This window comes from Otolemur garnettii, unplaced genomic scaffold (genome assembly GCF_000181295.1).
Source record: "Otolemur garnettii isolate 467f Iridium unplaced genomic scaffold, OtoGar3 scaffold00081, whole genome shotgun sequence".
Classification (NCBI taxonomy): Eukaryota; Metazoa; Chordata; class Mammalia; order Primates; family Galagidae; genus Otolemur; species Otolemur garnettii.
Genome location: NW_003852476.1, coordinates 1985706 through 2011461, shown reverse-complemented (window position 1 = coordinate 2011461; position 25756 = coordinate 1985706). Strand labels below are relative to the sequence as shown.

Below are 25756 nucleotides of genomic sequence, written 5' to 3'. Positions count from 1 at the left end.
GGCATTAATTTTTGCCATCCCTCATGATAAACTACCTTGATTAGACAGGGGCAGTTTTAGAGACTTGTGTTTGGGCTTTCTCACTATAATAGCTCTTATAGTATAGTCCAGGAACCCAGTCAGTATTGGACTTGCATCAGCCACTGAGTGTGTTTTTTCCTGGTATGTGTTTGTAGACCATGGAAATGGCCACTAGGTGGGCTCATGAAACCCTTGGACTATGCTGTGCTAGATCTTGGATGGGACTCTGTTTATTACTTGGCCACCGTATGTTCTCACAGATTTCATGATGCTTTGGGTCAGTTAAGTACCAGTATTAACTAGGACCCTGTATCCAACGGATTTCAAAATGTTTTAAGTATGTTCCCCTTTCCTTAGTGTATTAAAGTAAATTGTTACAGCTCTTTTTGAAAGAAGGAATAGAAGAATTATTATTGTACGTATTTGCCAGCAAATTGCAGGTACCTTCCTCTTGGGAACCTGGCTTTTTCTTCAGTCACTAACAGGGTCTATGTCATAGTACACCTTATAAAACTTCGGTGCAAACTCTGGATTCTCATGCTTCTGTTTGCTGTATCCACAGCGATTCTCCCATTTACTCACTCCAGTCATACTGGCCTCTTGTGGTTGTTTGCTTCCTATGACTGGTCCCTGTGCTTAGAGTATTCCTTCCCCAGTTGGCTACTTAGCTGCAGATAGTTTTTTGCTTAAAATTTATTTTCTTAAAAAGTCTTTGCCTGATGACTGTATCAAAAATAATCCCACTCTTACCCATCTCTGTATTCTCTTTAGTTTTCTTCATGGTTCTTATTACCTTATCATTTTTCTGCTTATTTGTCTGTCACTCTCCTCTATTAGATTCAGAGGAGCATCTTGTTTCCATCTTGTTTACTATTTGCTGGTATTTAGAATAGTTTCTAGTACATGGTTGGCCCTCAATGTTTGTTGAATGAGGGAACACAATTGAAAATACTTTGAAGAAATGCTTCATTATTTTTTACTATGTCTATAATATTTACTTGTTGATTTATTAGTTTTTGGATGTATAGCATTTAATAAAACTACATTAAAATTGATGAATAATATAACCTATCAAATTAAGAATTATACTAAATAATAAATGAGATTAGTGGTACATATGAACTAAGGTTATTATTTACACAAACATGTATACCAAAAACAAAAGGATAGAAGGAACATGATTACTATATAAAATTACATTTAATGGAAGTATTGTGAACTTTTTGGAAGTCCTGATTACTTGCTAAAGTAATTGATCCCTCTTTAAAGAAAAAGCTCTTGATTTTATCAGTAAAGAGTTATGCCTTGGGAATCAGGTAAGTCTATATGATGATCTTGAATTAAATAACTTCATTTTATCACCTAATTTCACATGTGTAAAGTTAATCAATATTAACAGAACCTACCTACCTCATAGACTTTCTTATATTACATATTTAATGTGACAAAGTATATAAAGTGCTGGGTGCATGCCTGCCACATACATAGTAAACACATAAACAAATTTAGCTAACATCACCATCTCATTCTTTAGGCGTATTTCTTGTCAGGTTTTCTAAAAATTTTCAGTAGCTTAGTTTCTAAAGTTCTAAGTAGCCCTAAACAAAATTTCCATTGTTTGTGTTGAGTTAGTATTTTTCAATTTTTATATATTATATATATATATATTTTTTTTTTTTTTTTTTTGAGACGGAGCCTCAAGCTGTCCCCCTGGGTAGAGTGCTGTGGCATCACAGCTCACAGCAACCTCCAACTCCTGGGCTCAAGTGAGTCTTCTGCCTCCGCCTCCCAAGTAGCTGGGACCACAGGCGCCCGCCACAACGCCGGGCCATTTTTTTTGGTTGCAGCCATCATTGTTGTTTGGCGGGCCCGGGCTGGGGATTCAAACCCGCCACCTTAGGTGTATGTGGCTGGATATTATATTAATAATTCTTAATTTACATATATAAATTGCCTATTTTGTGTCAACAAAAGTGAGATCTTAAATGATGCCATGTTGCTAAATGAGTTTATAGTATGCATTTCAGGGTGACCAAATTTTTGCTTTGTAAGGACTACTTAGGACTTAATTTTCAAACAGGTTATCATTTTATATATGTAAAAATTTAAGGAGGAAATTCATAAATATAACAGTCCAAACTGGAATCATCGGCAAATACTACCCTACCAGTTTAAGTTGTATGCTGAGTAGGAGGTAGTATATGATAGCCATTTTCATGATACCATATCATTGTGCTTAGATGGAAAGTATGCCAGCTAGTGTGTAAATTAGTCAAGAAATATAGGTGAACATTTGAATGTTCGTTTTCTTGGTTGGGCCTTCTAATATCCTTTACTTTTTGTTAAAATAATGCTTTAAAAAAAGTGTAAAGAGAACAAGTGATAATGCTTTTGGGGGGAGAAAATGTAGAAAATTTTATATTCTGCTTTTTTCGTCAGATACGTTAGCATTTTTTCTCATTTCTAAATTTTTGCATTATTATAATAGAAACATAGGCTTTCATCCTGTAAGTTTACCATGATTTGTGAGTTGTAGTTCTGTTGACTATTTATGTAAATATTTTTTTCAGTATTGTACATAATATTTAGTGAACATTCTGCAAAAATTGTGTTCATGTCTGCTTTTCCCTTGGAATTTTAAAAGTGGAGTTACCATATGAGCATTTGTAATACTGTTGATTTTACCAATTGTTTTCCAAAAGGGTTATACCTGTTGACATTTCTAACAATAGAGTATAAATTTTAGCTTACTTTTTGTTTCATTGCTCATTATAATTTTAAAAAAACTTCCTTAGTTTTTGAAGTTAAGAAATAATGACAACTTGATCTTATTTGACTATTACTAAGACTGTACAGTTTTTTCATGGTTTTTTGGTCATTTTTATTTTTTCTAAAAATTGTTTTCTAAATTTTTTTCTAAAAGATTCCTAAAAATTGTCCTTTGCTTGCTGGTGTTGTTATAACTGTCACTAATACTGTTCTAATATGTCAAATTCTAATTCTTATTAAGCATTTTGTTTCATTTATTGTTTTTAATTAAAAATTTTGTAAATTTTAATAATATAGACATATTTATATAGTAGTTTAATTCCATTTGAAGGTCTCACAGACTAGTGATATTAAGCAATGAAACTTCATTAAAACATATTTATTTTTATAAACCAGGAGCCTTTTGTGGCAGATGAGTATATTGAGCGTCTCGTATGGAGAACCCCAGGAGGAGGCTCTAGAGGAGGACCTGAAGCTTTTGATCCTAAAAGGTGGTGTGAAACATACTATTTTTTTTTTCCTCGAGTCAGTCTGGTACAAATTTGGGTCAAATAGAGGTAACTGTTGGGAATCATGTCAATATTCCTGTAAAGGGATTTTAGTTAACAGTAAAGATAACAAATAATCTAATAAAAGATAACGAATAATCCAACAGAGAGTTAGAAGTTTGAGTTTTTACATGTATTTCTTCTAAAGAAACACTGTTTATGAGGGGAGAGCCCTTATTGAGTATAAGAATGTAATATTTTTTTCAATTAGTAATAAATTAGAAAGGATTGATTATACTTCTTAAAAATACTTGAATTTTTTTTTAGATATAATCATAAATTGGGGGGAACAGAAAGTCAGAACTCTGGAATGCACTATACTTTTTACATAGTATGTTTACCTTCTCGACTGTTTTAAATCGGCTATAAAATTTGTTTTTATTCTGTGGGTTTAATGAGGATTCTGGGTGAGATTTTCATTCACCTCAGTGATAATCCACTGAAAAGTCAATAAAGATTGGCGATATTTTCAAATGTCATTATGTTTGTTTTAAAGCTATGTGGTCTGGTCAAAGCTCTGAGGAAGTAATGAAGTTACAGAAAGATTTAATCTTTTGATTGAAGAAATTCCTGACAAGATGCTGTAGAGAAAATTAACACGATCATTTCAAGCTGAGGGAACTCTTAAGACTTTCTTTATAAGTCCTCTGTTCTTAATGATTAATAATAGATTGATACATATTTTAATTTTATGCTATTAGATTATTAGAAGAATTTGTAAATCATATTCAAGAACTTCAGATAATGGATGAACGGATTCAAAAGAAAGTAGAGAAGCTAGAGCAACAATGTCAGAAAGAAGCCAAAGAATTTGCAAAGAAGGTACAAGAGCTTCAGAAAAGCAATCAGGTAAATATTTAGCTAAACAATGATTGACTTATGTAGGCTGTATAATAATACCTTTACTTCCTTCCAGTTTTAAGCCCTTAAAAAAGATCTAGTCAAATGGTAGTAACTGTGCAGGTTTCTCTCTACCACTCCCATCCTGTGGGATAAAATGTTAATGAGTTGTTATCAAGTACTTTTGGCATTCTTTCTACAGAGTATTAGTTTGGGATCACAATATTCCTTTCTTAGTTTGGGGTGTATCCAATTCAGTGTGGTTCTTGCTTCCTCTGTAACAGGGCAAACTTTCAAGAATGATATGTCAGTGGACCTGTATGTTTAAGGACTCTTTATTAGCTTGGATATTTAGGTAGTCATTTGTATTCTCTTTAATCATAAAACAAAGTAATACAAGACCAGCTATTGCCTGGATCAGATTTTTCACGTAGAGAAAATCTAGTCAAGGAAGTTCCACAGAAGTCATGAGGTATGTGCCCCAGTGAGAATTCTAGTGTCCCTATGAGAAAAGCAGACACAGAACTCTTTTCTGTTTATTTTAGAGTAAAACCAAACCACAGGATGGTCTTCAGGCTAAGTAGGCCAAGCTTAGTCACCCTTAGATCCTGGACTTAATCTGGAACTTCTGAATCCCTTTCATAGGCTGGGCCTGATCTGGAATTTGATTCCCTTTCTTAGTGTAGTTTAAAGGGTATTGTTTAGCTTTGCTGCCTCCTAGGAGCTTTTAGTTTTTCAGTGTTAGGGATTAGCAAACTAATTTCTGCTAAAATTTCAGTTATGTAAATTTCTTCATTTAAGCATATGTGGCTGTACGAAATTCTTTAATTAAGGAAGTAAATTTTTTTTTTGGAGATAGTCTTACTCTGTAGCCCTGGGTAGAGTGCAATGGCATCAATAGCTCATAGCAACCTCAAACTCCTGGGCTCAAGTGATCTTGCCTCAGCCTTTTGAGTAGCTAGGACTACAGACAACTATCACAATGCCTGGCTAATTTTTTTTTTTTAGAGGCAGTCTTACTTTGTAGCCCTTGGTAGAGTGCTGTGGCATCATAGCTCACAGCAACCTCAAACTCTTGGGCTCACAAGATCTTCCCTGCCTCAGCCTCCCGAGTAGCTGGGACTACAGGCACCCACAACAATGCCTGGCTATATTTTAAGAGATGGGGTCTTGTTTTTACTCAGGCTGGCTTAGAACTCCTGAGCTAAAGGGATCTACCTGCCTTGACATCCACTTCTGCCTACTAGACTGGTAGGATTATAGGCAGTAGCCACTGTACCCAGATTTTATAAGGGAATGTGTTTTTAAGTAATTAAGGTGACAATTTCTAGATCCTTTTAAAGCAGTTTTCTCTTGGGTAATATATAGTATTAATAGTTAAACTAATCAACCCTGAAGCCAGTTGCCTGAGTTTGAATTAAACTGTGTAATCTCAAGCAGTTTAACTTCTCTGTGCTTTAGTTATTTCATTTGTAAAATGGGTTCACAAGAGGATCATATAAGTAAATACAAGTAAAATGTTTAGAACAGTGTCGAGTACAGTCCTCAGTATATGTTTACATTTACTTTTCTCTTCTCTTAATTTAAGGTTAAAACAAAAGTACCATACTAGATTATCAGCAGTTCTGCTATTAGAAATTATAAAGCATTCATAAGGCACACCATTTTTATCTACCACAGCATAAGCAGTATACCCTGGGAGAAGGGAAAGGGTATTCTCGGAAGTAATAAACTTTTGTTATGGTAGGATAATTGCCAGCAGTCTTTTCTGTTTCAAAAACTGGAAAAGAACAGTTTTATTTTATACAGGGTATACATAGCAGTTTGAATTGCACAAATTTTATGGACACTGTATATAATGTTAGCATTACTTCTGAAATTTTTAAAATAAATGTTAAATATTCAGTTTTGATCAGTCTATTACTACTGACACACATTTGTTTTTTTCACTTTAATTGCAAGAGAGTTTTTTTTTAGATGTCTAGACCTTTTTCTACTTAGTTCATTGTTTTCAGGATTATTTATTTAGGACTAAATGGTGCCATGTTCTTTGTTAAACAAGATGTTTAATAAGTAGCTTTGCTTTTGCTTTTTTGATGATTATCTTAGCAAATGTATTTAGAATAAATATTTTAATAGTTAATTCATTAGAACTTTGTAAGTTAGTTAACAGGTTTTGAGATCATTTCATGTTAATGAGCAGAATTTTATAGATTATGTAACTTCTTTGTTATCTTTGAGGGCAGTGATGAGAGTGGTAGTTTAATTTTGATGTATATTAAATTATAAACTGAGTTCTCTAAATGTATTTTGTGCTTATGTACATTTTTCCCAGGTTGCCTTTCAACATTTCCAAGAACTAGATGAACACATTAGCTATGTAGCAACCAAAGTCTGTCACCTTGGAGACCAGTTGGAGGGGGTAAACACACCCAGGCAGCGTGCAGTGGAGGCTCAGAAACTGATGAAATACTTTAATGAGTTTCTTGATGGAGAATTGAAATCTGATGTTTTTACAAATTCTGAAAAGGTAAGCACTATCAGAGGATAAAAGCAAATCACAGTATTCATAACAATGCCCTAATTATGAGCTATAGTATTTGCTTTTCAGAGTCTGACATCAAATCATTGAGTAGTGACTTATTAAAAGTTTATATTGTCCTGAAATATAATACAATTGCCTATAGATTGCTGATAAAATCTTAAGTGGGTTGCTTAGTATTTCATGAAATCATGTGTAGCTTAGAAATACTGAGGTAACTATGTTTGTAAGTATTTCTTTACCATAACTGACTTTTAATTTTAACTGAATTTCTGTAGTCTTTGAATAGTTACGGTCCATTGGTTGGTGGTAGGATGGTCTGACCTAAATCATTGACAAAGTGAAGTATCTTTCTGTAAAGGAATTTAGAACTTCTACTTTTTATTATTTGAATAAAGATCTCTTATAAAGAATTAAAGCAAAACACATTCTTCTTAGTAAAGTCAAAAGAATGGAAAAGAAAGTATCCAGTGTAGATAATCTAGTACACACCCACATAAGAGAAAAACTCAATTCAAATTCAGGAGGAGGGGGAAAAGGAAGGTGGGGGGGGAAGAGGGAGGGGATAACTGTGCTCCCACCTAACAGGCACAGTGTAAGTGTATGTGGCACATTTCATGGGTAAGGGGCACAGCTACAGCAGGGACTTTATCTAACAAATACAAACGTTGTAACATAATCGTTTGTACCTTCATATTAATCTGAAATTAAAAAAAAATTAAAGCAGTTTGGACCACGAGGAATTGATTGTTTATGTTTATCTTTTTCATAACACTGGTTACTTAATTCTGGTCTATTGCTTGCTATACCATCTTTAAAGAAGGTAATTTAGGCTTGGTGCCTGTAGCTCAGTGAGTGGGGCACCAGCCACATACAACTGGGTTGGCGAGTTTGAGCACATCCCAGGCCTGCTGAATAACAATGACAACTGCAACCAAGAAATGGCGGAGCATTGTGGTGGGCAGCTGTAGTCCCAGCTACTTGGGAGGCTGAGGCAGGAGAATCACTTAAGTCCAGGAGTTTGAGGTTGCTGTGAGCTGTGATACTACAGCAAGACATAGTAAGACAAAAAAAAGAAAAAAAAAGGTGATTTACTTCCCCTCAAAGGGGAAAAATTAAAATGCATATAAAAAATGCACTTATAGATTGTATATGTACATAGTAACACTATCCACTTACATGTTGAATGTTGTCTCCCTGAATTATTCCAGATTTGCTCCATAGACTATCTCAGATAGTGAGATGTTAAAAGCTAAGTTCACTTTTAACTAAGCAATACATTTTTGGTGAGTTGAACTGTATAAAATTATAGAATTTATTATTTTTACAGAGCTTTGAAAAATGGTAACATGTATAATATGATAATTCCTCTAAAGGCAATATTTTAAAGAATGGGTTTTAGAAATATATATTTATACTATAAAGTAAAACTGGTAAGATTATCATTAAGAAAAATGTGATACAGAAAAGCTGTGAAATACTGGCACAACCTAGCTTTTATCTATGTGAGTTTTGTATGAGTATATATAAGGCTTGAACACCAAACTGGTTTTCAGGATATTTTGTGGACTGTTTTATTTCTTTTTCTTTTTAAATTTTCTAAATATAAACATACATTTAGAACATATTGTGAGTGTATTTATTTGTTATGAACATGTTATAAGAAGTTCTTTTTTGTATATAAAAAATTGTATATACTTGAAGTCAGCTACCTTGGATTAACTAGGTTGTACCTATTTAATTGTGTAGCTTACTTATGTTCTGTTAGAAACAAAATGCAGATATCTTACCCAGTTTGAGTTGGCCTTTTTATTTGAATGCAGCTTGAGGTAGTCATTTAGAATCAGAGAAAAATAAATATTTTAAAGTTGCTTTTACATATTTTTAACCTGATTTGTAGAGTTTGTGGTTGTTATGTTTTGAATCACAAAATTATGTTTTTTATACTTTTGTTTTTTTAATTATCCTCAAGTAATTGTATAGTCCTTGGTGTAAACTGTTGTCTCTTAATTTTTAAGGTTTTAATTGAAAGAAAAAAAATTTATGTTCTTGCTCTTTCATTCACTTGGTTAGTCAGCCATCTGTAATTTTTGAGAAACAAGTATAGATTAACAGTATTTAGGATTATTTTTCTTTTGCTTTACTCTCATCTATATCCCTTTTTCTTTTATCTCCTACGTTGCCTATTTTCTTATACTTTATTTCCCCTTTCCCAATTATTCTGTTATTTTCTTCTCTCCCACTTTTTTTCTTTCCCACAAGTTTCGGGTTACTGTTTAATAATTGAGAATCATTCTTTTTGAATTGGTTTCATCTGAGTTAACCATAATTAGGAACTCTTATATGGCATTAGATTGCCAATTATTGGATAAACATCTGACTATCTCAGTTACTCAAATCTGTGCCAGTCACCTCCCAATGGAAAGAAAAGGAAAACCACTCACATAGCTAGAGAGAGCTGGGATTGTGGGAGGAAATATAATTGAATAAAATTTTAACACATCGTATTCTTTTTTCTTATTGTTCCCTTGTTATTTTTTATTTTTTAATCTTTGCTTTTTTCCTGAAAAACTTTCTTTCTTGGAACAAAAACCCAAACCTTATTTTATGTTTATCTCCATCCTTATGTGTATGTTGGTTGTTTCTCTTCCTAGAATGTCAGCTGATTCGTCATGTGGATAGTGCCTGATGATTCTGATTATCTCTAACACTGTTAGAGTGGGTACTCTCTTGCCTTACCCAAATACCAGTAACAGATGTAAGCAAATTATTAGATTGTGCTTTTGACAGCTTTTGTACTTTTTGTACAGTATTGTAGTATAATTTAACTGATTGACTGCAGTATTTTGTAACCTTAAGAGCTACTTTTGCTTCAAACAATTTCCACAAAATAATTAGAATGGAATAAAAGCAGGTATTATTTATTGTACTACTTACTATATTAAGCAAAGCTTGGAAACAGCACACAATGAGGACTTCTATCTCTAAAAAGAAGAATAAACTATGTTTCCTGATGGAAACATAGAACCAGCTGTATGCCTGATGTATTCTTTCTATAGTGGTTATTAGTAAGGATAACATGACAAACTTTGCTAGTATGACTAAAAGGTATGGTAAAGAGATACTGCACTGATACCTGTGCCCATATGTAGCAGGGTAGTATTAGTATGTGGTAGTTGAAAATGACAGTGACCTGCTAGCTAGGAAAGAGAAGGTAAGCGAAGAAGAAATGCTATATTCGCTATCATTTGGAGCAAGAAGTAGGAACAGTCTCTGTTGTTATTCACAGTTGTTTGCCAGAATTCACATGAGTACTTAGAAAAATCTATATTAATGTTCTTAGTTTTTTCTTTATGTTTATGACAGTCTCCCTTTTGAATGTAAAAGAAAATAAGTTACCATAAAATCAGCTAAAAGTTATGCCTAAATAAAACTCAGTACTAATTTGAAATTTAAAGAAAAAATAAAAATTCTCTAACTCCTCTGCACAATGGTATAAATAAGCACAGATACCTGCATTTAGAGAATTACAGGTCCCTTGCCTAAATTCCTTAATTGTGGAACTAAGGAATTACTCTGCTATAGTTCATTTAGGGGACTTTATATTAAACTTAATCTTTGCTTTTAGAACAAATGTTCTAAATTTATATGGTCATTAAACAACATGCTTTTAGTTGTTTAATTCATTTAGCGTTAAGTGAGATATATACAGAGGTATGTCTTCAATTATTTTCATAAATCTTGTTTATCCTTTTTGGGTTCATAAATTTAAAAGAAGAGATTTATATGTGGCCTTTCAGCAAGCAATGATTTGAATTTTTTCAGAATAAACCTGAACTACAGGTTTCACTGGGAAGGATTGTGGTATTCAAAAATTGCCAGATTTACTGCCAGAAAGATACATGTTTGTGATTTATTGACTCATTATTGGTGACAAATAAAATGTATTCCAAATGTATTCCTGTTGTTCATAAAGTTTTATTTGTTACAGATTTTTAAAAGAAAATTGTTTGGTGAAGGGACTGTGGGCAGGCATATTGAGATATTACTGTTTTCAAATATATAATTTTTTGATATGTATGAGTTTTTTTAATAGCTTTTATTTACTTTTTAATAGATAAAAGAGGCAGCTGACATCATTCAGAAGTTGCACCTAATCGCCCAGGAGTTACCTTTTGATAGGCAAGTTTATTTCTCAACATTGGATATAAGCTATAATTTGTAGAATAAAATTGCATTTTTTCCTACATGGTTTTCTTTGCCTATTAAAACAGAATTCATGAGCACCTCCTTTGTACAATATACAGTATAAAATAGTTTATTGAGAAAACATGGTCTACTCTTAATATCTGAATTTAACAGTATGCCTTCAAGTAATTTCAGTCCTTTGTCTTGAACAAAACATTTGATGGAGAATTGTGAAACTGAAGTAAAATTTTGAATTTTCATGTTTAGAACCTTGAGAACCAGGTAGGGAGGAGTTTAAGCATGGGGCTATCTAGCTGTTTTTTCTATTTCTGATGAAAGTTCTTAAGCTTTTGGGGGTCTTGGATATCTTTGAAAAGCTGTTGAAAGCTGTAACATTTCCTCAAAAAATTAAGATATACATGGACTGTGGTATATAATTTCATGGAATTCTAGACTCTATATCCTCAGAATCCTTCCTAGAGACTTCAAGAACCCCTGTTTTAAATGACAGGAGTTAGGCCATCACTAAATTTGATTTCATCTAAAAATAAACTTTACTGAGAAGGAAATTTTTTCATAATTTCCTCTAGTTTCTGGAATGTCAGACTCTATTAAACTCATGCTAGTAGAACTTCATCAATGTGAATATCTGAAAGAAATAGGACTTTCAATATAACAGATAATGTATTGTTATTTTTTTGAGACATGGTCTCACACTGTTGCCCTAAGGTGCCATGGCATCATAGCTTACAGCAACCTCAAACTCTTGGGCTCAAGAGATCCTCTTGCCTCAGCCTCCTAAGTAGCTGGGACTAAAGGTGCTTGCCACAACACCTGACTAGTTTTTCCACTTTTAGTAGAGATGGAGGTCTAACTCTTGCTCAGGCTGATCTGAAACTCTTGAGCGCAAGGGATTCTTTCTCCTTGGCCTCTCAGAGTGTTAGGATTATAGGCTTGAGTCCTATGCCTGACCATATCTGTTATCTCCCAAACATATGAATTTCCCTTAAAAATGTATCTATTTTACTCTTAACTCTGTGATTATACAAAGGTTTAGCAGTAATGATCACTGGTCATTCTTTAGGTATTATTATTAATCTACTAGCCCTAAATTGTGATTTAATTTACTGTAATATTTTTTTTTTTGAGACAGTCTCCCTTTGTTGCCCTTGGTAGAGTGCCGTGGTATCACAGCTCATAGCAACTTCAAATTCTTGGGCTTAAGCAATTCTCTTGCTTCAGCCTCCCAAGTAGCTGGGACTACAGGCACCCACAGCAATGCCCAATTATTTTTGTTGTTGTTATTGTTGTTATTGTTGTTTGGCAGGCCCGAACCTGCCAGCCCCGGGCTATGGCTGGTTTGAAGCTGTCAGCCCCAGGGTATGTGGCTGGCGCCCTAACTGCTGAGCCGTAGGTGCCAAGCCTACTGTAATAATTTTTGAAATCATTCATCAAAAACCATCCTCTCTTTTTACAGTTGGACTATTTTCTTAAATAAGTAAAATGTCTAGCTCAGGCTGGGCACAGTGGCTCATGCCTGTAAACCCCGGCACTCTGGGAGGCCGAGATGGGTAGATTGCTTGAACTTTGGAATTCAACATCAGCTTGAGCAAGTGTGAGATCCTGTCTCTAAAAATAACCAGGCATTGTGGTAGGCACCTGTAGTCCCACCTATCGGGGAGGCTGAGATAAGAGGATCACTTGAGCCCAAGAGTTTGAAGTTGCTGTGAGCTGTGATGCCAATAGCACTCTACTGGGGGCAAGACAGTGAGACTTTGTCTCAAAAAAAAAAAGTGTCTAGCTCAAAGTAGGTTCATGGTAGTAAGTAGCTACATTCCTCACCCCTCTGTGCCTTTTATTCTTTTCCTCTGGAACAGCATGCATATACTCTTTTCCACCCTGTGTACATACTGCTGTTATAGTTCTGTTTTAGCCTTTCCACCAAGCTCGGAGTTGAATATCCTCTGAGACTTAATTAGGTTTATTTTTTTTTCCACACAGATCAATATAGCCTTTTATACATTTTGTGATCTACCATGACTTTGATAAATCATTTTTGCATGCCACTCTAAAAATTTATTTCCTTCTTTGTCTTCAGCATCTCTTTTATCAGCCACTCTCGTTTCTCTTCAGACAATTGCATAGAATCTTAGAACATTGATTTTCATACTCAGCATTCCCTTTTTATATGAGATTTGAAGAATACTAAAGTATGGTATATTAGTTTTTAGATTCATAAAGATCTAATGATTGCTGGGCATAATACTGGGTCCTTTTTATGGCTTCTTTTATTTTTCTAATTTTTTTTTTTTTTTTTTTTGAGACAGAGCCTCAAGCTGTTGCCCTGGGTAGAGTGCCATGGCATCACTGCTCACAGCAACCTCCAACTTCTGGGCTTAAGCAATTTTCTTGTCTCAGGCTCTCAAGTGGCTGGGATCACAGGCGTCCACCATAATGCCCAGCTATTTTTTGGTTGCAGCCGTCATTGTTGTTTGGTGGGCCCAGGCTAGATTTGAACCTGCCAGCCTAGGTGTATGTGGCTGGCACCTTAGCCACTTTAAGCCACAGGCACTGAGTCAATATTTTTCTAATTTTAAAATAATTTATTTGTATATTTTATTTTATCATTAATCATTTTAAGGTTTTATCATGGCTTTTATGTTTTAAATAATAGTTATTATTATATCATTATCACTTATAATTACTGTGTCATTATCATACAGAAAATTATTTTATCATCCTTTTCTTTTAAATAATAATAATGGAACTTGCCAGGTGCAGTGGCTCATATCTGTAGTTCATGCACTTTGGGAGGCCAAAGTGGGATGATCAATTATTCAAGACCCACCTGACCAACACAGTGAGACCCTATCTCTACAAAAAAATGAAACATTTAGTCAGACATAAACAGTGCACTTCTGTAGATCTAGTTACTCAGGTGGCTGAGGCAGGCGGATTGCTTAAGTCCAGGAGTTTGAAGTTGCAGTGAGCTGTGATTGTGCCACTATACTCTAGCTTGGGCAATAGGGTCAAACAAATGAATACATATATTCATACATACATGCGTACTAATTAACTTTATTTTTAAAAAATGCCAGTAGGATGGGGGACAGATAAATAAGTAAATTTAAAATGCTAGTGAATATGAATAGGAACGATATCTCAGTTTTAGAACTATCTGGGTTGTTGGTACCCTATGTGGAATTCTTCCCACTTCTGAAAAGGGAATGTGAATTTTCTCAATGAGTAACAGCTATCCCATCTGAATTAGCTAAATTCAGTTTTGTCTGCTGGTATGCTTTCTGTCAGTATATTCTCGTCTGGCTTTTTCTTTTTCTTTTTTTTTTTATAATCTTTTGATTTTACAGTAGTTTTATATTTATAGAAAAATCATAAAGATGGTACAGAAGATTCTCATGTATCCTATTCTATTTTATTTTTTGTCAGATCTTACATTGCCAGAGTGTTTTTGTCACAACTAATAAACATACAGTATTGGTTTTTATCTTTCAGGTTTTCAGAAGTAAAATCCAAAATTGCAAGTAAGTGTGGTTCCAGTTATTTAATTTTGTTTTTTAATAAGTAAAGAAAACTAAAACAGCAAAAGGAGAGAAAGTAGGAACAATATCTTACTCTCATCCAATCCCTGAGTTTGGTTCTCCTTTCCTGAAAAACCATTACCCATTGCTTGAGTATTCTTCCAGAATAATCTATGGATATGTATGCGTAAGGCATAAGTCATATGTACACTGTCTACAGTGTATAGTTCTCCTGTTTTTATTTACTTAAAAATAGAACCTCTGTAAGTTCATCACCCAAGGGAGTGTAACAAACTGGTCAATGTACAGAGGTAGTCAATGTATGGAACTAGGCCTGCTACACTGATATGTACATGTGTACATGTTTCATGGTCTGTGAAATTTACGTTAACTTAAGAAGGTGGTCAATGTAGGGGGGTATCGACTATGGAGGTTCTACTGTAATTGATAGCATACTACACAAATAGGCAGACCTTAGCCTTCTAATATATTTATATTAGAAATTGTTTTGTACCCATATGTATATTTCTGAATATGCATCTTTTTTTTAAAAAGTTAAGATTTTATTTCAGTACCAGCTTAATTTCTTACATGATTTAATTTTTGCCAGTCTTAAATTGTGTTTTAGGCTAGATCATTCTAGATTTCTGGAAAGACCACTGTATTTGTACCTTGGTACAATATAGTGGTCTTTGGTACAGGGGTCTATCAAACAATCACCTGATTCCAAAAGTCTTAGAATAAGGGTTACACAGATAGTTGGATATCCTGGGAATATTTTTGATTACTATAGGTAGTCTGAAGTTCAGGTGTTCATGAAGAGCCATAGTAGCCTCAAGAATGTAGTGAATACCACATATTATCTTAAAATGAAATTTGTTATTCAATCCACCATAGTTTGTGGTGGAGACGTCTAAGCTCTGGTAAATAGAGTCCTCTTCATCTCTGTAGTCTTCTTCACCCTTTCCATAGTTTTGTGATAAAGATTTTTCTTTTTGTTGCTATCAGAAGTGACATCTGGAAGATTTTTTTCATTCAGCTGCTGGTTTAAGTAACAGCAATAAATGGCAAAGAAACCCTTTGAGCACACCTGTTTACTACTTTGGAAGTTTTTTTATGTCTTAAAAAAACAGATTCATATATGTACCACAGTGCATAGTTCTAGAGGGCTAGAACCACTGCTTCTGATCTCATGTTGTTTTTATAATTCTTTCAAAAGAAAGTGAGATACATAGTTATTATATTTGTAAGTAATTGAATACTCTTAAATAAGTTGGACACTTTATATGCCTCAGTATAGCTGAATGACTTTATTTTTAGGTAAATATCATGATTTAGAATGCCAACTGATTCAAGAGTTTACCAGTGCTCAAAGAAGAGGTGAGATCTCCAGAATGAGAGAAGTAGCAGCAGTTTTACTTCATTTTAAGGTAAATAGTAAAAATTTAAAATGAAGATTACTTTTTAGTTATGGGGATTTTATAACTCCAATGTAAATGTATTATTTTTATTTATTATTTATTTAATTTGTATTTATTTTTAATAATGTATTCTTTTTTCTATAATATATAAGATTATCCTTTTTAGTTGTATAACTATATCACAGTGATAATTTTCATAAATACTAATAGATCAGTGAATTTTTTTATAGTTTTATAAATCACATTATCTTCCTTCTTCCTTTTTAATGTATTTTTTTCAGTCAAACATGTTAGGAAATAGATCAAAAGCAAAAAAACTTGACCATAAGTATCTGATGGAATGTAGGCACCAGAGAGTAGATGGAGTGTGACTAGGAAAAGACTTAAAAAAAGTTCAAGGCATCTGAGAAGGCAATGAAAAGAAATGTTATGTTATGGACTGGTTTTCTGGAATTTGAATTGGGGAAAGAATCCCTGTGTAGGGGTGTATTTCTGCAAAGAAAGTGCTCAAATAGTTCTTCATTCAATCTGTTTCTTCGTATTTCTATCAGAATAGGAAATGAGAAATTGTTTGTTATTTTCATTTTGGTAACATTTGAATGAGTATTGAGAATGGCTCTAGAGTGATAATGATACACTTCCTATTGCTTACCTTACTTGTTTTTATGTATGATCTGTTAACAGGTAAAAATCTGATCATAATGGAGCTCAATATGTCAGATTAGTTTGTTTTAAACACATTTTATTAAAGTAGATTCAATTTTAAATGCAGATTTTCAGACAAGTAGTTATATATAGTTCTGTCTAGATTCTCTTTTTTCTTCCTATTTTTTTTTTTTTTTACGACAGAGTCTCACTGTGTCACCCTCAGTAAAGTGCTGCAGCATCACAGCTCACAACAACCTCAAACTCTTGGCTTAAGCAATTCTCTTGCCTCAGCCTCTCAAGTAGCTGGGACTTCAGGCACCCACCACAGTGCCTGGCTATGTTTTTATTGCAGTTGTCATTGTTGTTTAGCTGGCCTGAGCAAGGTTCAAACCCTCCAGCCTCACGGTACATGTGACTGGAGCCGTAAACACTATGTTTGTTATTGGCACCAAACCTCTGTCCAGATTCTTATAAGGGAACACAAATGCTTTAAATCCAGGACAGGAAAGAAGGAAACATATATATGTAAAACCTTCTCTGAAGACCTTGTATCAGTTTGTGTGTGAGTTTTGGAGTTGAAGGAGATAGCTAGATGATCATAGGGCAAAAATTATTGTAAGGGATCCAGTTATATCTCACCCTTCTTCTTTCCATTGAAAATCCAACAAGGATATAAACCAACTGCTAAATTTCATCATAGAAAGTGAATGAGAAAAGACTTAGACTAATTAAGTCATTGGGTCTCTACAGTTAATTTTATTTAAGTATAACAATTATTGTTGGCATTCAATGGGTCATAGACATAGCTTTATTGTGTATAACAGACACTTCTTTTATTGAGATTATTATTATTATTATTGAACTGGAATTCAATTCTTAAGTGAATAAGAATGATAAGAATGTGTTTCTTCTTTGCAGGGTTATTCCCATTGTGTTGATGTTTATATAAAGCAGTGCCAGGAGGTAACATAACAATACAGTTTACTGGATTTCATTTTATGTTAATTTGTCTTTTAAAATCATTTTTGAAATTATATTTTCACTGTGCACAATGCTTCTGCTGTTTAGGGTGCTTACTTGAGAAGTGATATATTTGAAGATGCTGCACTGCTCTGTCAGCGAGTGAACAAGCAAGTTGGAGATATCTTTAGTAATCCAGAAACAGTACTGGCTAAACTTATTCAAAATGTATTTGAAATCAAACTACAGGTAATTTTAAACAGTGACAAATTAAGTAATTATTAAGGCAATTTGTGATTTTTTCCCCTATTATGTAACATTTTTAAAAATTTAGTTTATGTACATAGTGACCTAGGAGCAGTGTTCTAGTTTAGGGGAAAGGGACTGGTTTAAAAGAAATGGTTTGTTACTCACCAAGAATAAGATGCTAGTTAGTGAGTGTTACCAGGGCATGTGCATTAGCAGCATTTGTAGCAGCAGTAGTGGTAATGTATTGTGGTAAAGTAGCCTTGGATTTTTCTGGTTTTGGTCCTTGCCTTCACCAGTAGCTGATTATTTATGAAATTGAACAAGAATTACAAGTGCAATCTGTAGAAATGTTTTTTATAATATGGTACTAATATGAAAAGGAAACAGAAATTTTGTTTACAACCTTGACTTCCATGCCAGCACGTTGTCAGACATTTCCTAAACTGTTTATCAGTAGATTAAATAACATTCAGTAAGTGCTTTTTAAAGACAATTTGGGACTTTTGAAGTCTTTAAAGGTCGTTGTGTGTATTGTGATTCTCTAGAGGTGAAGTTGTGCTATACAGCATTTACTGCTCACAAAATCCTATGATGGAATAATGACTATTGATTTTACAAGGAACACTAATGTTCCTTAGACCACAGTTTGGGAAATACTGTTCTAAGGAATTGACTCTGTGGTAGCCTAAGTTTTATTTTCTTATATTTGATTTTGATGTATCTCATGAAGCAAGATAGGCCAATTTTAGTGTTTCTAAATTTTTTTTTTTTTTGAGACAGAGCCTCAAGCTGTCACTCTCAGTAGAGTACCGTGGCATCACAAGCTCACAACAACCTCTAACTCCTGGGCTTAAGCAATTCTCTTGCTTCAGCTTCCCAAGTAGCTGGGACTACAGGTGCCCACCACAACGCCTGGCTATTTTTGGTTGTAGTTGTCATTGTTGTTTAGTGGACCTTGGCAGGATTTGAACCCGCCAGCTCTGTTGTATGTGGCTGGCACCTAGGCTTGAGCTGCAGGCACCAAGCCTAGTGTTTCTAAATTTGTAATACTTATTTCTAAGAACTGACATAGATCTTGTACAGGTGAATATGAGAAGTGGTAAAATTAAAAAACCTATTTTTTTATTTTTTATAATTGGATTGCTCTCTATGCATTATCTTTTGATTGGGTTTTAAGTCAGAAAAGTTCAAAACTAGAGTGCTTTTTAAAGGAAAAAAATATCTTGAGAAATTCATAGAATTTAATATTAACAGAATGTTGACTTTTTTTTTTAGAGTTTTGTGAAAGACCAGTTAGAAGAATGTAGGAAGTCCGATGCAGAGCAGTATCTCAAAAATCTCTATGATCTGTATACAAGGTATATTTTTAATTATTAGAAAATAATAGATCTCAGATTTTTTATTTTTTTAATAGAAAATGGGGATGTATTTAGGTGTTTTTGAATAACAGTTTGTCAGATAGCCATATACCTTTTAGCATTAAATGCGTGGCTATATAAACTAGTGTTGTACAAGAATAGCATTCTTAAGACATTAACCTGAGGAATTAGATATTATTCTTAGCTTAATGTACTTTAATGAAACATAAGATCTTGTTTATCTTGTTTAAACTAAGATTCAAGAATTTTGCTTCTGATTCCAATTCTGAGCTAGTTTACTATTTCTAATTTTCTTCTCTAAGTACTAGTATAATTTCATTTATCTGCAGTAAACCTTTAGAAATTATAGAAGAAAGAGACATATTCTTAACAAGTAACAGTTTCAGCCTAAAGTGTGATGGAAGAATTGTCTTGTGCTTTTGTAAATGGCACTGTTACTCTTAGATCATCTCAGAAGTTTCCTGTGGAGTTTTTTTATCCCCCCTTGACTTTTTCCAACTCTCTTGCTGTTCTTCAGTGTCTTCATTTTGGGAGAAGGTATTTCTAAAGTTACTATAATGAGGAAGTCCATGTCAACAACATTATGGTAACACTGTGTCAAACAATGAGAAATAGAAAATTAGAGGATAGTCCACATAGTCAAAGAAGAAAGAGGGTGAACAGAGAGTAGATCTCTCAGTACTCTGTTTTGGGTGACAGCTGTGGAATGGCATTAGAGCATATGTTAGGCCGATTTGCTCCTATTGCTGTTCCTGGACTAGTTCATTGTCTCACAGTTTCTTCTATGAGCTTTATGCCAGTTCTCAAAACCATAATGTTGTTTGTAGTGTTCTACTCTACTCTCTCTATAACCTTATATAGATGCTGTTTGCACCCTAAGTACTCTTCCAAGGTTTCAGAAATGGTGGTTTAACATAAGTTGTCAAAATCACATTGTAAAAAAATCTATATTCTTCAGTAGTATTACTATGCCTAAAATATACATTAATCTTTTTCTCCCCCTTTTCCATGAAAAGAACCACCAATCTTTCCAGCAAGTTGATGGAGTTTAATTTAGGTACTGATAAACAGACTTTCTTGTCTAAGCTTATCAAATCCATTTTCATTTCCTATTTGGAGAACTATATTGAGGTGGAGACTGGATATTTGAAAAGCAGAAGTGCTATGATCCTACAGCGCTATTATGATTCAAAAAACCACCAAAAGAGATCTATTGGCACTGGAGGGTGAGTATTTTGTTAAATATTATGGTTAAAGCTGAAAATATTAAGAACTATTATATTTGGGCAAACTTACCAAATATTGACTGTCATTACAATTTTCTAATTCAAGAATTCATTTAACCTAGATTGTTTATATTATTGATCAAATTCTACTTTGAAACAACATGTTAAAAGGACCTAACATAACATGATTAAAATATAAAGCAGATATTTGTCAATAAAAAAATTAATTTTGAAAACTATGAAACAATACCAGTAATATAAAGAGTAAATTATTCTAGGTTATTGACTAGGAAGCACGTGATTTTTTTTGTTACTGCTGCAAATGTGAAAAATAAAAAGCAAACAGTTCACTGTTTAGGTACCCTGTACTGATGATTCTTTTCAATGACTTTGGCATACAGCTATTAAATGAATACCTTAAAGCTTACAATTATTTATGTACTGCAAGGAAATGACTTGCTATAAGAATTGTTGGCATCTCAGTTACTAGAACTTAACTACCTGGAACCTGGGAACCTGGTTGATTGTAGAAGGAGAAGGAATGGCTTCTGTGGAGCCATATCACCAGAGTCCAGAACAAGGATGTCCAAATTTTTTTTTTTTCTGCTGCACATTGGAAGAATAAGTGTTGTCTTGGGCCACACATTAAATACACAAACACTAACAAAAGCTGATTAGCCAAAAATAAAAGGTCTGTGCATACTTCTTGTGATATCCAACACCATAGACAAGCAAAAAATATCCTCACAAAATCAACATGCAGCCCATAGACTGTACATTGAACACCCCTGGTCCAGAGTCCACATACGTATCTAAACCCAGTTTCTTTTTTTCCAGTTCATTGTGTATCAAATAATCAGAAGTTATAATTAGGAGTAAGATCTGAAAGGTAGTAGCAAGGAAGGGAAGAGAAAAACTAAAGAGCAATCATAGGAAATTAAAAAAAAAAAAAAGAGTTCCTGAAATACTATGCAGCCATAAAAAAGATGGAGACCTCACATCTTTTATGTTTACATGGGTATAGCTGGAACATATTCTTCTTAGTATCTTATATTCTTTTCCATTTCTCAAGAATAGAAAAAAACGTATCCAAGGTACTCAATACTACTGTGAATCAGTATATAACCACCTATACGCTCATACAAATGGCAAAACATAACTGTAGTCCAGAAAGTAGAAGGGAAGAGGAGGGGGGGCGGATATGAGAGTAGGGAGGGTATTTGGGGGAACCTCACCTAATGTGCATGATGCAGTGGTACATTTCAAAACTATTAAGAAATGAGCATAATTGTGATGGATGTGTTACTTTAGTGCAATGTAAGCATTTCACATTGTATATCAAAGCAGTACCCTGAACCCCATAAATACATCAATTAGTGTACAAAGTTATGATTTAATAAAAAATAAAAAAAAATGAATTCCAGTAGTCTGGAGTGATGTATTCTAGGAGCAAAAAAATGTCTAACCTGAAGATACTCCATATAGAAATGTTTCACATAACCATTGGTCATTCAGAAAGCTATGCTGTGTTTAATATATGTTGTTTAAGATGGTGAAGAAATGTGTAATGTGTTTAAAGAATTAAACATATTTTAAAAATCATTAAAATTTTAAGTTTTTGATTTTAAACAGAACCATTTAACTATTTGACATGTTAACTTATTTGGAATAGCTCATTTCCTGAGGAAACCCAATGTTTTTGGCTATTAGGTCAGAATTGTAAAGCTGAAGGGGACTTTAAAGATCTTAAGTCCAAAATCTGATAATTATTCATATGAAAATCTCTTATTTAAAGATCAAGGCTTGCTTCGGTTTACAAAAGTAGTGATTGGAATTTGAATTTAGATCTCTTGGCTATTCATTTTTATATATGATATATATATATATATACACTAAGATTGAGAATACTTGAAGTTGAAATCTCTTGTAAAGTATTTTGTTTTTTTGGTTTTTTTTTTTTTTTTTCATTTGTCTGTGTGATGTACTAGTATTCAAGATTTGAAAGAGAGAATTAGACAACGCACCAACTTACCACTAGGGCCAAGTATCGACACTCATGGGGAAACTTTTCTATCCCAGGAAGTGGTGGTTAATCTTTTACAAGAAACCAAGCAAGCCTTTGAAAGATGCCACAGGGTAAGAGTGATTGTAAATTTATTCTATATACATAGTTGTCCTTTGGTATCTGGGGGGATTTGGCACCAGCACCCCCCTGTGGATATCAAAATTCATGGATGCTGGAGTCCCTTATATAAAATGTGTAGTGTTTGCATCGAACCAATGCATATCCTCCTGTACACTTTGTTTAAATCATATCTAGATTACTTATAATACCTAGCACAGTGTATATGCTGTGTAAATAGTTGTTACAACTAGGGATGATGACAAGATAAAAAAAGTCTGTACATCTTCAGGACAGACACAACTGTCCCTTTTTATTTTCAAATATTTTTGATCTGCATTTGATTGAATCCATGGATGCAGGACCCATAGATAGGGTGGGGACTGTATATAGTTGTTTATGTTTACGTTTTGCCTTATTTATACTAAGATATAAATCTCGTTAGTTAAGAACAAATATTTTTTTTAAATATCATTTTTATTTTATTTTATTCTTCTTCTTATTTTTTTTTTTTTGGTTTTTGGCTGGGGCTGGGTTTGAACCCACCACCTCTGGCATATGGGGCAGCGCCCTACTCCTTGAGCCACAGGCGCTGCCCAACAAATATTTTTTGTAATAAAATTTTTTTAACTAAAATTTGATTTTTTGTAATTAAAATTTATTCTCAATATGCTGTTCTATATAGGATTTTTTTTTTTTAAGACAGAGTCTTACTATGTCACCCTCGGTAGAGTGCTGTGATGTCACAGCTCACAGCAACCTCAAACCCTTGGGCTTAAATGATTCTCTTTCCTCAGCCTCCCAAGTAGCTGGGACTACAGGTGCCTGCCATAATGCCTGGCTGTTTTTTTGTTGCAGTTGTCATTGTTGTTTAGCTGACCCACACTGGGTTCAAACCCACCAGCCTGGGTATATGTGGCTGGCGCCCTACGCACTGGGGGTGCCACCCTCTATATAGGACTTTTATTAGACAACATAATTACTTTATAATTAAGAATAAATTTTAATATAACTATATATTAAAGTAGAGAAGATCAAATTCTTTCTGCATGATTAAAAGATTTGAAAAGGAAGTTGAGACCTTTCTCACCAAGAGATGACACTTCAAGGAAAGAACAGTATTTAACAATGTAGACATCAAAGGGAAAGAGGAAAAATTTGCCTCCATTAAAATTTAGAATTTCTTTCCTTAATAAGTACACTTTTCCTCCCTTTTTTTGTAAACAGAACTTTAAACAAAGTAAACAGGTAAGTCACAGGGTGTGACGAAGTATTCATAAACAGTACTGCTAGCAAAAGATTATAATAAATAAATAATAGTAGCTGATAATTTTAGAATACATATTGTCTTCCAGTCATTATTGTAAGCACTTTACATACATGTATCAGCTCATTTAGTCATTAAAACAACCCTGTAAGGTTGTTTTATAGATGAAGTTCTTAAACAGTGGAAGTAAGAGTTGAGGGACAGTCTTAACTTTTTAATTATATTGATGCATATAATCTACATATTTACATTGATGTATATGATCTCTATATTGATAGACAGTAAATCAATATAAATTATGTATGTAAACAAATTCATAGAAGATAAAGACTACACATAAGCAATTTATTAAAAAGAAAATGTATATTACCAGTGCAATATTAAATCTTACCAATAGGGAAATGAAAGTTAAAATAGGGAAATATTATACCATCTCATTTTCGTTAGGTTGGCATAAAGTAAGAAGTGTGATGATAAAGTATTGGTAATGAAGTGGAGTTGTAGGAATTCTAAGGGGAGTAAAAATTGGTGCAGTTTGAAGAGTAATTTGGCAGTTTTTTAGAGAAGCTCATACATTTATGAAGCATAACTTGTTATGGTGAAAAATTGGAAGCAAACTCAGTGTCAAAAAGAATTGATATGTACGCAGCCCTTTTATGAAACTAATTTATAGCTCTCAAATGAAAGATACAACTTAATTCTAGCCCAAGAATATGGGGAGGGGGAGGGGAAGGGGAGCGGAGAAGGGCGGCTGGGTGGTGGGAGGGTGACCGGAAAGATCACCTATATTTCTGTCTAACAAGGGTGAACTTTTCTAGAACTAGAATATAAATGTTTTGACACAATGACTATGCAAATGACATGAAATTTATGTGAACCAGCTTAATGAAAGTATTTCAAAATGTATATGAGGACACTACACTGTACCCCATGTTTGCATTAATGTATACAGATACCATTTAATAAAAAAAAAAGAATTGATAAACTGATATTGTTTATACAGTAGAAAACTATACAGTAAATGATGAGTTACAAGTATCAAAATGAATAAATCTCAAAGACAGTAATGATGCAACTGGATCATTTAGTATTTCTTAAACTGCTAAACTAATAGCATGTGTAGTGATAGCTCATGGTTTTAGTTTTCATTTTCCTAATGAAATGATGATTGATATTGAACATCTTTTCACGTACCCGTAAGTACTCTTTCACCAGTTATTTGTTCAGGCCTGCAGTGAGAAATGCTTTTTACATGGTAGCCCAGTGTGTACATTATATGTACCACATATACGTGTGTTTGTGTGCGTGCATATGTGTGTGTCTTTTATGAAAGTTACTTGGATTTCACAATAGATTACAATGCAAGTTTGAGAAACACTACTCTATAAGTCAGAAGAATTACTGAAAAATACGGAGTTTTATTGTGTGTGTGTGTTGGGGGTGGGTGAAATGTGAGTTATTATGTACCTGAAATATTACGTCTTACGCAAAATTGATTGTTAAAATCTGACTTTAAAAAGATAGTCCTGAGTGATTTTTTTGTTTATTTTAAAGCTCTCTGATCCTTCTGATTTACCAAGGAATGCCTTTAGAATTTTTACCATTCTTGTGGAATTTTTATGTATTGAGCATATTGATTATGCTTTGGAAACAGGACTTGCTGGTAAGTATATTTGTGTTACACTTGTGTTAAATTCCTTTCATCCCGCTTGGCTAAAGTATATGCATAATGTTGTTTTATATGTAATCATCTTTGCATGTGAAATTCGGTTCAGTGCAATGAATGCTTCTATCATGAAAAGATTCCTAGGTATTAAAAGCTATACAAAACGGTTCTCTTATTTACAACCAGCAGAGTAAACTAATAAGCTACGTAAATCACTACAATGTGTGGCACAATATGTAATATTAATATACTGTTTTAAATTATAAATTGTCAAGGAACAGAAGTGAAGATGAGAACGATTGTTTGGGGAATTAAGTAAGGTTTAGAAAGGAAAACATTAGAAAATAATCTGGGCCAGACACAGTGGCTCA

General features: G+C 33.6%; 1 protein-coding gene across 1 annotated transcript in view; it reads left to right on the top strand.

Annotated features, from left to right (window-relative positions):
- Positions 1–25756, top strand: part of EXOC5 (exocyst complex component 5) — a 71278-nt gene that overhangs the window by 22439 nt on the left and 23083 nt on the right. The window contains exons 2-13 of the mRNA XM_003794405.3: positions 3187–3281; positions 4040–4187; positions 6514–6708; positions 10838–10902; positions 14422–14450; positions 15768–15877; positions 17435–17479; positions 17585–17725; positions 19001–19083; positions 20121–20330; positions 22319–22466; positions 25274–25382. Coding sequence (XP_003794453.1) covers positions 3187–3281; positions 4040–4187; positions 6514–6708; positions 10838–10902; positions 14422–14450; positions 15768–15877; positions 17435–17479; positions 17585–17725; positions 19001–19083; positions 20121–20330; positions 22319–22466; positions 25274–25382 — 1378 coding nt within the window. The remainder of the gene's footprint in view (positions 1–3186; positions 3282–4039; positions 4188–6513; positions 6709–10837; positions 10903–14421; positions 14451–15767; positions 15878–17434; positions 17480–17584; positions 17726–19000; positions 19084–20120; positions 20331–22318; positions 22467–25273; positions 25383–25756) is intronic.